General features: G+C 45.0%; 1 protein-coding gene across 1 annotated transcript; it reads left to right on the forward strand.

The window, feature by feature from the left end:
* The first annotated feature begins 1,664 nt into the window (after positions 1–1,664).
* LOC149358439 (testis-expressed protein 264-like) lies at positions 1,665–11,025 on the forward strand. The gene is made up of 3 exons (XM_089570500.1): positions 1,665–2,183; positions 4,448–4,672; positions 9,044–11,025. The coding sequence occupies exons 1-3, from the start codon at positions 1,923–1,925 to the stop codon at positions 9,398–9,400; spliced, it is 843 nt and encodes a 280-aa protein (XP_089426626.1). The 5' UTR covers positions 1,665–1,922; the 3' UTR covers positions 9,401–11,025.
* The last annotated feature ends 2,851 nt before the right edge of the window (positions 11,026–13,876 follow it).

A 13,876-nucleotide genomic window follows, 5' to 3' on the forward strand; every position in this document is an offset into this window, starting at 1 on the left:
CATAGTGTCAACGCTGAGCTCTTGATTCAGCTCATGAGGCTACATTTTTTCCACAGTCATATTGAAAACCCAAGCCTTAATGAAGTGAATATGTAAGCAAACACTGCCATTCCAAACTACCATCAGGGGTGTTTTCAACTTTCCTGCTCTAGTTTTTAGTCAAATATAGCGCGGTACATGACCGCGAAATCTACCCAGTGACTCCTTCTCAGTCTTGAACTATTGAGTATAATGTTACATCCCTTTATCTACAAACACAGACAACCAAACGAGCTCGTACAGCAAAAGGAGACGACAAGAAGACGACTCCTGCCGCGTACACCGCCGCTGGGCTTGCAGACGGCGAATAGAATGCGTGACCCGGAGTTACGTTAGGGCAGCGCAGTTTCCCAAGTTGCGTTGCCGGCGGACCGCAGAGCTACTGCCTGTTTCCGCCGCTGTCACTGCTTTAAGAATGAGTCTGAATGAGGATAAATAAACATGACGCCATTTTTGGGCTCCATTTCTGTGGGTAGTAAAAAATTTACTCTTTTGTACCCCAAAATAACTTCCTTATATAAGGGAGTAAATAAAAAAAAACACCATACATATGGAATAAAAAAACTCCTTTTGGGTGTGCGTTAGAGGACAATCCATTTACTCCCTTTTGGGTGCTTTTTTACAACAGTGTAGCATTGTCAGCTGCGTAGTGCATCGCTCCTTATCTGTTGGAAGGTTTGTAGCCCACCACGCATGGATATATCCATATCATATTTTAGGTTTTCGAAAAATCCATTCTCGTCACCACTGTATCCCAAGCAATTTTGAGGGCGCGCACAAGGCTTGAACCGAAACCACGCAACCAGAAAGCGCGCTAGCCCGCGGCTGGTCTCGAAGGGAGCGCTTGACGTGTGTGACGTGTCTGCTCTCATGCTGCTCCCGTACATGCAGGAGTCCCGCAACCAGCCTCAGCGGTCTGCGGCAAAAGTGCACATCAGGTCGCTGTAGTTTACTTGCGAAAACAGCCGGTAGCGCCAATACCTCTATTGTAGATTACAAAACTCGAGTTTGTAATATATTGGCAGAGTCCAAACTTCAATCTGCCCTCAGTGTCGAGCAACGTTCTGGTCTGTTTTGGTTAACAAACTAGATCCTTTGGTTTTGGTGTCATAAGGCATGCCGCATACGAAGTACCTATGAAGCAAACTGCTGTGACTGTTCTATACAATGGTGGCACGCAATGTCGTGCTCTCGTTTCGCGCGCATTGCAATTTGGAAATTGGAGGCAGTGTTTTTAATATTCGTGCGCGATCGGCCCTCATCGCCACGGGCTCGCATGTTCCCTTTCGTATTGCTTTTACCTGTACATATATATGTGCTGTTACGGTAGTGCTGTCGTGCCATCCACCCTACAGCAGCATATGCATTCACCATAAAGTAGGCGTATCACGTTGAGCGCCTGCTTTTTAATTATAATAAATAATGCTCTGCGTGCAGAGTTTTACTGTATATGCCAAAGACGTTTAAGAAAATGACGTGTACTTGTTATGTATTTTTTTCTTCAATGAAAAAAAAGCGGCTCGTTCCGCGATTTCGTTTAGCCGCCCATCACGTTTTCTTGAAGCAGACCGTATACGAGCGCCACCTTTGCTTTCGTATTTTGGTCTTGTCATCTGTATAGCAGAAACCTTCCTAACAGACCGAGAGGCTTTTCGTCCCGTTTACGCGCTGCAGAGGAAAGCAACAGTTGAAGACCCCAAGAAGAGCTTTCCGCAAGAACAGAAAGCTCACCGCGATGATGCGGATGGGGGCGTAGCCTTCAGTTTCTCTAGGCTGACCTTCGAAGTCGCTCAAGCAACGCAAAATCGACGAGAAAAGGCGTCTGACGGAAGCAAACTGCGCTGCACTTCCGGTAACATCTAGCACCGTCTGCTCAGCTCAAGATGGAGACTGATGTTGCCTTGCTGTTGGGCATCATTGCTGTACTTATTCTTCTTTTGTTGACGCTGCTGGGCTTCCTCAGCTACTGTGGCCTGTTCGCTCCAATAGACATTAAGGCTGAGAAGCCGCCCTTCCAGGAGTTACAGGTAGCGTACAAGTTCGCGCGCGGCGCGTACAAGTATGCGGGTGCTCTCTTCACCGAAGTACACAGCATCGCACCGACCCTAAAATGTATCGGCGTTTACTACGACGACCCGGACGAGGTAAGTTCACTACATTTAAGAGTTCTTCATAGTTTTCATCTGCAGCAGGGATTCGCAGAGTAGGGGATAGCCACAAGCGCCTCGCAGAAGCCAAATCGAAGAAAACGAAAGCTTGCAATTTTGCGTGTGCAACGCGCATCCTTTTTTTTGTGTTGTCTGCTCCCAATGAGTCACGACTGTCACGTCCGCTCTGCTGACGCCCGTTGCCGTGCGAGCGTGGTGGAATCGTTTCGAAACGGGGCACGCGGTTTTAAATTTAAAATGGCTCGTGCTTTGTCCTCCGCGTTCAACGCGCACTTGGTAGTTTGCGGTGCTGCCTACGCTTCGCTGCCTGCCGATGTGGCGCCCTGTAGTTTATAGCGTTTCCCAGGCCTTGAGATAAGGAGATTTTGCTATCTTAGCGCATATTTGAGGCGTGTAAGAACTTGCTGCCTTCGGTTATCTCTGTCAAGGTGCGAGTCACGCATAGTTTATGGCGGAAACTTAAGCGTTTTGGATACCGTGCCGAATGCGCATGTCACCTCCCACGTAGTGGCGCGTATTTTACCTGTCGCTTTCCTTTCCTCACATTTGCTGCGGTACTTCCTTTATTGACTACCTGAGCGCTGGTCGTACTGTGCGGGCGTACAATTAACGTTTAGCGTGGATTATGCCGCTGGTTTGGTGGACAATGTAAGCGCTACGTTGCACATCACTCGTGTCCATTGCAGCTGCGCCATGTGTTCTGGACAAAGCATGTGGCTAATGTTAGCGCGTAGTCACTTGCAGCGACGACGCGGCTTCTGAACGAACGTGCGTGTTTTTGCTAGAGGCACAAGGCTTACGCCACTGACGAAACTGAGCCCATTCGCGATTAAAAGGAACTAGCTTGATATGGCGGTATTTATCAGTCGCTTAGCTGTTGTTTCTTGCCCATCGAAGTTGGGAGTGCTCGAACTGTGTGAACTATTCGCTGCGTTTTGGTGGTTTCATTTTGTGTTTGCTGTTTGCGATGAGCATGTAGTTCACACTGACGTCGGCTTTCCAGCGTTGAGATTAACTTTTTTTTTATTGCTGTACTTTGTTCTTAGTTGGATACACACGTGCTTCGTTCCCGTGATTAAAATTGCCGCGTCAGTATTGAGCATGATGAAATTGTTTCATCATTTGCCGGGCCATTGTGTGGAATGTTAAATAGCAGTGTTTTTACTGCTATTAAGCTTGGAGTTTCGTTTTGAAAAGCGCAGAATTTGTTTTGACAAGCATCTTGTTATGTTCTGTGTGACAAATAATTGCGGTACATTAAACGAAACCTTGAGTTTGAAACTTTTTATTTGAGAAGCCACAAAGCGTACAGTATGTGTGGTCCAACATTTGTGGCAGGAAAGGTTATACTAAAAATTCCTTCGAGATAGTTATCGTGAACCATAATCACAAATCATGCTCATCACATTTGCGTTCTTCTTGGACAGGTTTAATTTGGCAGTAAGGTCGGTTCTTAGGGTATCTTGTAAGCCCGTGTTAGTTAAACGTAGCTCCAGCTAGAATTTGGAGAGAAAATGGACAAGCTATCGTACAGACTCTCTCAGCAAAATTTATTGCTCCGAAAAGGGGCTGCTGATAAAGCTTGTTTCCATGAGTAGTTCCTAGATTGGTACATTAGTAGAGAAAGCACTCTTAAACCAACCGCACAACTGCTTTCTTACCCTTGCATTTTGCCGCAGCCTTAGCTGTAGCGCACTCGTGTCTCCGGTGGGCGCAGGCGGTGTGATTTGTGATTAATTCTAACTGAATCAAACGAATATGCCGCCACAACGAACCTTACAACAAAACTCACCGCCAAACGCCACCTTTGTGCGAAATTTGAGTCCGCACAAGCAACCAGTTAGGCTGAGGAAATTTTTTTTCGATATTCTCTGAGTGACCCTACAGTCAGTATGAAATAAGTCATAGGCATCAAAATTCTTGCGCTTGTAATTATGTCTTTTGTACTGCTTTTTTTTAGGTAATAAGAAAAGCATTAACTTAGAATGGACTGTTTCCTTGTTGTGATTGAACAGCATGTGGAGGTCACAGACATGGGTGAAGCCTCACAACGGTTGCAGCTGCTGCGTTTGTAGATGGTCACTTGTGTGGACCATTAGGAGACATAACTGTTCCTGCTGGATCGCATGTTTTTGCCCTTAACCTTCCATTTGACATGTTTTACTGAAATGGCACATTACCACTCCCACGTGACAGGGGTGTACAGCACGTGCTTTTCTGTCCTCGCTCGCCACCTTCAGGTGGAAGTACCGCGCCTGCGCTACCTGGTGGGCGTTGTGCTCAACGACACGGAGCGGCCAGCTGCCAAAGAGGTGAAAGAGCAGCTCGAGGCTAAGGGCTTCAAGACGGCCAGTTTCCCGGCTGTTGACCATGCCGTCACCACCGTGTTCCCGTTCCACGGGGGCGCAGTGTCAGTCATGCTTGTCGTGGCCCGGGTCTACCCCAAGCTCAGAGAGTACATCAAGGTAAAGTGGACTTGGTTCATGAAATCTTCCCTGCTCTGCTTTTGCTTTCTTAATGCAAAAGCATTTGTTGCCTCACGAGTGGCGTGGACAGGATGTGTCACCACGGGCTGTGGACAGAGCGTGTCCTCATGAACTGTCGATCATCTAGTAAGAGTGTAGTTACGATTTGTAATGATTGATAATGATTGAGTGGAAAGTTCAAATGACCGAATTACTAAATAAAATAAGGCAATTAATTTTGATAACTACTCCGAGTAGTTCTCAAAATTGGTGAATTACAAGTAATTTCTCCAGATCCTGTAGAATTGAACTCACAGTGGGAACAGTATTTAAATTGACTAATAATTAGTAAAACTAGTTAATTTAATCAATTAACTTACCCATGATTCAGAGATCGTGGGTTCGGATCCCACCGGCAGCATGTGGATGTTTTTTCTGCTTTCTTATCAATTATCTTTCAGCGATAAAATAATTACACTTTTAATCTCCTCTTAACACCACAAATTAAAAAAAGGATAAAAACATCCCCTTTGCTCCTTGGTTTCCATGACTGTTGCCTTCCGTCATGATCTATCCACTAAGCAGTGTAAAGCTAACAGCATCGCAGAACTCCTCATGGTTCTGCACGTATCTGTTAAGTTCGAGAAAAACACTGTTGTAAACTTTCTGGCTCCTTGAAACTAAAGTTATAAGCAATAGCACCCAGGTATGGTCACCAAGGCTGCGAAGTCAGCATCACAGAAGACGGCTTCTTAGGTGGAGTCTGACCCGTTGCTGTGGCTTTGTCGTTCAGCTGCTGATCCCAAGGTCGTGGGTTCAGTCCAGGTTGCAGTGACTGTGTTTTGGTGGAGGCAAAATACAGTAACACCCATGTGCTGCGTGATGTCGCCACACGTTAAAGAACCCCAGGTGGTCTAAACCAATCCGGAGCCATCACCGGTCACCATCAGGCGACCATCACACACTGGTAGCTGCAGGGTGCGAGACCGAGGTCTGCATTTTATTGTGCAGCATGCTCCTTGCCGGGCCGCAGTGAACAGCATGGAGTGATTTTCATAGTGCTTTTGATGTCCCTTGCTATATGGTGAAAGCAAGATGTGAGGGCTAAGCCTACAACAGCCTGTTGAGGGGCTCCTTGCCAGGTCTGGACATTTTGAAAAAACAAGCACAGTACACAGATCAGGTAGTCACGCTGTGCACACCATGAAAGACACATGAGATGCAAGTCAAAGCCAGTTCACATTCCCTCTCGACCTAGCCAATCTCCTTGTCAACTTTATTAACAGCATAGATGCATCTTCCTTAGGGAAGTGGCCTGGAAAATTTCCTTATGGTATATTCCATTCGGCGATCTGGACAAGTTTTCTTCCTCCGCAATTTAAAGTATGTCTCAATGGGTAATTTGGATCAAAGTGCTCTGTTACTGGCTGAGGTGGATTTTGCACTCCGTGAATGCTTCTTCGTGGGTTCAGGGCTCTGCTCCCTGTCACCGATTGGAATACATCATTAGTCAGTCACTCTTAATGATGGATGACATCCTCCCCTTGCATGGTGTAGTTGCTTGTGTGCAGCAGTTGTGCTCTCTCGCTGCACCATTTGTTTTTGGAGGTGAGAACCTAGGCACATTATCTTTGCCTTACTTCATATGCTCTGCATCTTAACTTGTTTGTGGTGGAATGGAACAGAGTTGATAGCCTCCAGACTTGTGTGGTTGACTCATGAGCTTCAGAATAGCAGACTTGTGGAAACTGATGCCTCATGCTCGAAGCTTGCGTTTCATTATGAGCACTTTTTCGATAAGAGTATGGCATGCTTGATCGTTTTTGTGTCGTAGCTTTGCCTCATTTTCCCTTGGAGGGTTCCTGCAGAGAATACAAGAGCTGCATTCTAAATCCACTGTTTCTGCATAAATGTGGCTTCACTACCCTTTTGTGGTGGTGTTTCAGCTGAGCACAGTGCACTGTTGTGATGACTGATGTTGGTGCATGCCTGCCGCAGCACAGGTAGGGCATATCTCCTGGAGTCCTGATATAGCTTGGCATCTCTCTCAGTAGTTAACAGGAAGGAGAAACTGCTTTCAGAGGCTAGTTACCGTGCTTTAGAGAGAATTTCCTCTGGAGAGAGCATGGCTAAGAGAAAAGCATGGCAAGGTTTCTTGATTGCAGCTGCTTTAGCTTTGTTGTTAGTCTCTGCAGGAAACTTGAGTGGGAGTGAATTCCATGGATGAAGCCTCATATGCCACTGGGGCATAAAAAAAATTTGGAACCAAAGTGTGTTCAAGGACCTTTTAAGCAAATTGCAGCCCTTGCTTTGCGATACCTGGAAAAATGTTTCATTATTCATGCTTCCTCTTCAGGCTCCGCAATGGAACACGACATGTGCTGTCTTTCATGGCTGCCCTGCTTGTCCACCCCTTCTCATATGCTGCTGTGATTCACTTGCACTGCTAGCTCATTGCTGTTAAGGGGCTCTCAGTGAGGTTGCAATATATCTGGGATGTTAAGACACCGCTTCGGGAATGTACCCTAGCAAGAATTTTTTAATATGGTTTGTAGAAGCTGAGTTATCTGTAGTAAGAATTTTAATGACTGCGTCTTTGCTCCTTTGCCTCTCCTCGTGTCACTTTTTATGCGCGCTCGGCCCCACCGCCGGCTGCCGATGCATGGGAAATTCTCCGGTGGGCAGAGCATCCCGACCCGCTGGAGTGATGCAGCTGATAAGCCGCAGCCATGGTAGCTACGTTACTGAAAAAGTTGGCTAAGTGAACCAGTATGATAGTTAAGAGGGTTTCAAATTGGGCTAGTTGGTAGTTAACATGGTCAAACATAATTGCGCTTTTGAATGAATGCATGAGTGCTCAGTGGCCTGTACTCTACATAATACAGGCATTTTATAACTGAACTCAAACATCCTTTTTAGGGACCGTTTAAGTAACACTACTACTCCTTGAGTTATGGACCAGCTCATTCCTGTGTGGTTTACATCAGTAATGAAAACTATGCTTGGTTGCTTACTTCTACTGGCACAATGTTGCCTTGCAATATGACCCAAAGGTCATACATACCTAGGGCCCCTAGATTCCCACAATTCTGCGAAAAATCGCAGATTTAAACATTTTTCGCAGAATTTTGTGCTGGCAGCCAAGTTCTCATTTTTCAATACAATTGCTGTTATGGACGTCAGTAACAATGACAGAACAATGGGAAAATGACTAATTTACCTTATTTGCATGAATACAATGCTAAGGAAAGTTTGAGACTTCAGAAAAATGTTTTAAGAATCTTATTACAATTGTAACAAAATCCCAACCTGTTCAGTCCAGCCATAGCCGTGGGAGGATCAACTGCAGGTCAGGTTTGTACCAGAAAAAAGGTTAGAGTTTGCAAGCGTGCCTGTACTTAGTCAAGGATCGGTAGTACTAGCTGTTGAGTGGCAAGTTTACCTGAAAACTGTTTGAGAACTGAAATCCTCTGACAGAAACCTTGTAAAGATTTTCTCTAAGCAAGAGAAACAGTGTGAAGATTTCGATGTCCTGTCTGTTTGGGCTGGAGTGAAAGAAGTGACCACAAAACACTCTTCCATTATAGTCGATATGGAGATCTTATGTATCAAACAAGCGCCATCCTTTGAGTGAAGATAAACATTACTTGATGCTGAGCTATAACAGCCACCTTTAATTTTAGAAGATAGGCCTCTGCAAAATGCAAGGTGCGAGCTCAGAAAATAAACTTGCATGATTATTTCATGCACCTTGAGCTTCCCGGCGAAATTTTGTGAACTCTTAATCCTGCATTTGTGAAATTTCAGATTCTTTATTCTGCATCTGCAGAATTTGGAATTTTCGCCCACAGAAAGTTAAAAGGCTTTACACATACCACTTTGCAGCCTCTATGCAGATCTGTGTACATGCCGTAGCCCATGAAATAGCCAGTTCATCGAAGATACATGGTGCAAATTATCAGTCATCTTGAGATGTCTGTAATCTGTTCAAAATCAGATGCTATCTCTGTACAAGTGCCACTAGCGACTTCTACTTTGGCTCAGACCTAGGTACTGACTATATCTGTAGGTTTTCAGGCATGCACCACAGAATGGCACTTCCTCGTTACAATCTCTGCAGATGCTGTAAAATCTCGTGTATTGGCTTCAACCCCCCGTTTTGTGCTGGAAAAAAAAAATGGTTATATATTTTTTTTAATTCGTGTATGGGCTGCACCTTCAAAATTCACTCCTGAATTAAATAATAAAATGGTGGGTGCTTCAACTTCTTCCATGAGGGTGCTTCCACCCCTTTTCTCATGTAATGTATGGGTAAGCAAGATGGAAACAGAGATAAAACTCACTGATTGATTCTGAATTTGTGCCATGCAGGAGAAGCTGCTGTGTGCACGGCCCCTGATAGAGATCTACGAAGGCGAGCGCGTGCTCTTTGTCTGCCCGCTGGCAAAACAAGACGAGTTCTACGTTGAGGAGGCCACTGAAGACCCCGAAGAGGGCGCCACCTCTGACCCTGGCACCACGACTGCCTCCGACGAAGAGCGTGCCGACGACGGTGAAGACGAGGACGAAGAAGAAGAAGAGGCAGAGCCATCACCGCCAGTCAGCCAAACGGTGTCATCCAACGGTGGCACCAACGGGAACACCGAGGAGAGCGACCACGAGCGTGGCTCGCGCAGTAGCACCACGTCGTCCTTCGAAGAGCTGCGCCTTGAGACAGCATCCAACTAGGTGCAGCCACCCTCCTGCTCCCTCTGCCATGCCCTCCTCGTTCCCAACTCCCCCAGCCCGCTTGTATACTCGGGACTTGCTGGACAGGCTCTCTTCTGCAAGTGCACAATGCTGCCTCCACCTCGCTTTCTTTGCCCAGTCCTGGGCTGCCCTTCCAAGGATGTGTGCGTATGTGTGAGTAGCCGAGCTGGCTCTTGTTGGGGGGGCGTCAGTGGGGGACCCTGCAGTGGCGCTGGGGGTTGCCGCCAAGCATACCTGTTTGACGGGAGCATGTTGCCGTGACCATCTACAGAGGTCGCACTGCCGTTGAAATGCGGTAATTAGCGTCTTACGATTTTAGTATCCTCAACAGTATTGAGCTTTGCCAACCTTCCTTACGACGTTGTTGTGACACTGACGTTGGCAGTTGTCCATCTGTCAGTACAGTGAACCAACCATCTGTTGTGCGACGAGACGATGGCAAAAAGTTTTGTGTGGTGCCATCTATTTTTGTTCACCTCATAATTACTGCGAAATGCTATTACTTTGATTTCGTGTATTGCCTTATTGGCCACACTTCCTTGCTTCCAGTTTGGCAGGACCCTTGTAGGTCTTTTCTAAGGCACCATCGAAGTGTTGACAAAAACAATTCTGCAGTGTTAGCAATGGCAAGACGCTGCTGTAGGCGCTTGCTGGCAGTCTCCAGCCCTACTGCTTTACCTGTGGCTTGCCTGAAGGAAACTCTCATACTGTAGAATTTGTCCACAGGGGCACCAAAACACGGTGCTGCTGGTGAGGGAATAAGACCAGCTCTCCCCATCTATGGAAACCCCACTTCTCATGCTGTTGTGACAAGACCGCGCTTGCATCAAGAGCAAGCGAGATGAAAAATTCAATACCATCCGCTTGGCTTGTCATGCGCCCAACTTCATTGCCCCTGTACTCGAGCCCTCATCTACTATATCACTGTTTCTGGCTCTACTGTGAGGTCATCAAAGTTTAGAGGCATCAGACGTAATGTTCAAGTTTCCGAGGGTGAGGTTCAAGCTGAACATCTCTACGTTTTCTCTGAACAGGTGGAGGCACCTATAGCACCTCACTTTCTAGTCCAACCTGTCTGCGGGAAAATGGCAAGAGTAGTTTCGGCGGGCTCTGCGACAGCTTTTGTTGTGCTCTTTATTGGCAGCCAGCTTGCAAAAGGCATTTGCAGCTTTGTTCCTTTTTCTCCCGGCCTTTGTTTCTTTGATCTTTTGGAAAAGCACAGGTGTTGCGTTTTTTAGTGCACTTTCTTGCATCGTCTATGCAGTCTTTGCAGCAGCACCAATGCAGTGTTGTGTGCTTGTAGAAGCCTGGTTCTCTAGGTGGGTCAGCAAGAAGTTGTGCCCACATCTCTTTGCTGCCTCGCTTTCTGGTTGTTGTTTCTTTCAGGGCATTCATTTGTTTCTGTATGTACAGGGTTTCACAGTAATTCAAGTTTGCCTGTAAAGCTCCTTTCAGTGTTCCGCATTACTCCGTGATGAGTACGACACCAACATCTGGTCAAATGTTTGAGGATGCCACACATCTTGGGTTGCAGCCAGTTTTCAACGCAAGATATGTATCAAGCGAGAAGGAAACAAAGTGCTTAAATAAATGGCCAGCATTACTGTTTTTGTCTGTTTTAGAGAACTTTGATGTAAATTTTTGTCAAGGCATGCTATACTTGCGAGGGGCAGCAAAAGAAAAATATGCTGTGTAGCTCCGACACCTATGTAGGGTAAAGCACATTCTAATAAATCCTGTAAACTGGAAAGCTTGCAGTTCTGCTGAACCTTGGATATGTTACCACTTCACCACTCTTAGAGGTCTAGATATTCAGTATGCTAAGCTTTAGCTTAATAGTTCATTTTGATTGTTTAAAAAAAAATTCAGAACTGGCATATTTGTGCAATTGACAGAAAATGAGTGCTGTAACGCAGAGGACTGCCTTTTAATACAGTTGTATACAAAAACCTTATCACTTCAGCTACTTATACATTATTTCTTGCCTTCTGTACAGTTTTTATATGACTGTGTGCCCCTAAATCTCCCATTTACCATTTACAAATGCTCCAAGCAATCGAAACTGTGTTGGTGCTTTGCCTCAAAGCCGCAAATATGAATACCTTTGAAATTCCAGTTGGCAGTTTACTCGTGTTGTTGCGAGTCTTCAGCAGTATTAGTAGTCAGCTTCCTTTCTCTAGGTTGCTGCATAATTATGGTTTAAGGGCTTGCACATTGGGTTTTGTATTATTCAGACGTGTACTCTAAGGGGGAAAAAAAAAAGCTGGTTTCTTCATACCCATTAGTCAGCAGGTCTTTCACGTAAGGAGTGATGGTTGTACAGCAAGGTAGCTTTCATATTTTTCAACACTTGCACCTTTTAAGCCTGCTGATAAGGTTTTCTTTACAAATTTCAGTGAACCAATTTATACTTGTCCTGTGCGCTTTGTTAGGACTCGTTTCAGTGGTTCGATTTTCAAAAAGGGGTCTCGTCTTCACACTTTTGAAATTTGTCTTTTGTCACCAAGAGCATGGCATGGTTATCTTTGTGGGCCATTTCCTCTATCTGGAAATTGGCACCCTCTGTACTGAACTGTTGTAACTTCTGATGTTTGGCAGTCTTGCTCCATTTGCTTGAGAGGCTTGCAGACTCTGTTGCAGTACGGTCTTTTTCTTGACTGCACCCAGTTGTGTTAGTCGTCAAAAGTTTGTTGATACTGAAAGATGTTTGTTGCCTGGAGGTGTTGTTTCTTTGCTGCCATGCGAGTGTAGTCTAGTGACTGTTGTCAAAGCTTCAGAGATTTATTCTGCGAGAGCTCTGTGTGTTCTGTACTTTCAGTTTGAATGTCATTGTAAACACAACCCCCGTCCTTAAGAATGTTGGTTTTTTTTTCTTTTTTTTTGTGCTGAAGAGTTTCAGGCATTTTTTTTTCTTCCTCATGGTGGGTTACCCTGCAATTATCTGTCTTTTGCAGTCCTTCCTTGGAACACTTTACTAATCATTAGTTGGTCACACAGTTCCTACAAAAAGCTTTTTTGAGTGAATCTTTCACTCGGATCAGTGCCAAGTTGCATTGTTTTCCCGTGTTCTTTAAAAGCTATCCCTCATGTTCCAAGGTGTAGCCAGCGATATTTTTTTGGAGCTGCGAGACATAGGAAAAAGAGGATGACAACCTTGTGGAAGACCTCTCTGTTCATTTACCAGAAGTATTAGCAAGAAGGTGAAGGCCTTTAGTAAGTAAGTCTGCACTAAGAAGGGCTGTCAAGTTTTGTGTAACTGAGGTGTGATTCAAATAACAGTAGAATCACTGCACGTGAAAAAGGTTTAGATCAGTGGTGCATGCTTGTCCCATGCTTGATAGATCTTGTGGTACCGTCAGATCAGCCTGGAAAAATGTACATGCTATGTTCTGGGAAGCTGCTGTGTCATGGCAGACATTCACGGATGTGTACCCACCCAGATGTAATGCTTAATGTGTCTGCTCAGAAAGACTTGGCAGGCTTCACTACTAGCCCGTCTCGGGTCAGCAGACACATGCTTGGACCCTGTGAGAGATTTCGGAGATCTTAGCATAATGCACGTGTGCTGCTGTAACATCAGCTCATGTTCATGCAGGGTTGTAGAGAATCTTTCTCGTAATCACATAGCTCAGAACGCACTTATGAACTGTTGCATCTGCCTTCAGCACTCTGCTTGTTTCACTTTCAGTCAGAGCGATAAACTGTGCCCTTAGAGATACTTATTTCTACACCTTCCAGACATTTCGCTACAGACTGCCCTTTGGGAGTTTAATTTCTGTTGCTGGCATTAGCCTGGTGTGGACAGCGGTGGTTCTTCCCACATGAGAGAAATGTCAGTGGCACTGTGACCAAACGAGAAAACCGTATTGAGAGCTCTTTCTTTTGTACAATTTGTCAGGAAAGACACTTGGCTGTATTACAATCTTATCTTTTTTTGCATTCAAATAAAGCGTGGAAGACTTGAGACTTTCGGCAGCTTTCTGAATGTAAAAAAATGCGATAGCAGTGTGATGGCTGTGGATGCACGCTAGTGAATAGTTCCAAAACTGGAGGACGCTTAAGCTTCGCCTTTAAGGGGGTGTGAGGGTCTTAAATTTTTTTTATTTGTTAACATATCTTGCTGAAACTTAGTATGCAGGCATATCACTGGATGCTGATTTTGAATATGCATTAAGATTTCAAATATCTCACCTGGAAGGAAATATATGGCAAAATAACATATCCTACATAGCTTATTTCTAACGGGCCTTTATAGTAATTTATCAGTTACAAAACGACCTTTTTAAGAATAAGCAGACATGCAAATGCCTACAGCACATCCTAAAGCTAATAAACTGCCTATAAAGTAATTTTCTTGTTCGTAAATAAATAACAGTTGGAAAGAAAAAACAGTATGGCAGTAGTTAACCCACACTTGGCTTAATTCCTAATCTATCATGCTTAAAGGGAAAAGGA

The sequence above is a fragment of the Amblyomma mixtum genome, chromosome 2 (assembly GCF_055824585.1).
Source record: "Amblyomma mixtum isolate Tamu chromosome 2, ASM5582458v1, whole genome shotgun sequence".
In the NCBI taxonomy this organism is placed as follows: Eukaryota; Metazoa; Arthropoda; class Arachnida; order Ixodida; family Ixodidae; genus Amblyomma; species Amblyomma mixtum.

Excerpts from the sequence above, each read along its gene's own strand:
- LOC149358439 (XM_089570500.1), top strand. The coding sequence starts at position 1,923 with ATGGAGACTGATGTTGCCTTGCTGTTGGGCATCATTGCTGTACTTATT. Across the intron at positions 2,184-4,447 it reads ACTACGACGACCCGGACGAG|GTGGAAGTACCGCGCCTGCG; the intron begins GTAAGTTCACTA and ends CGCCACCTTCAG. Across the intron at positions 4,673-9,043 it reads AGCTCAGAGAGTACATCAAG|GAGAAGCTGCTGTGTGCACG; the intron begins GTAAAGTGGACT and ends TGTGCCATGCAG.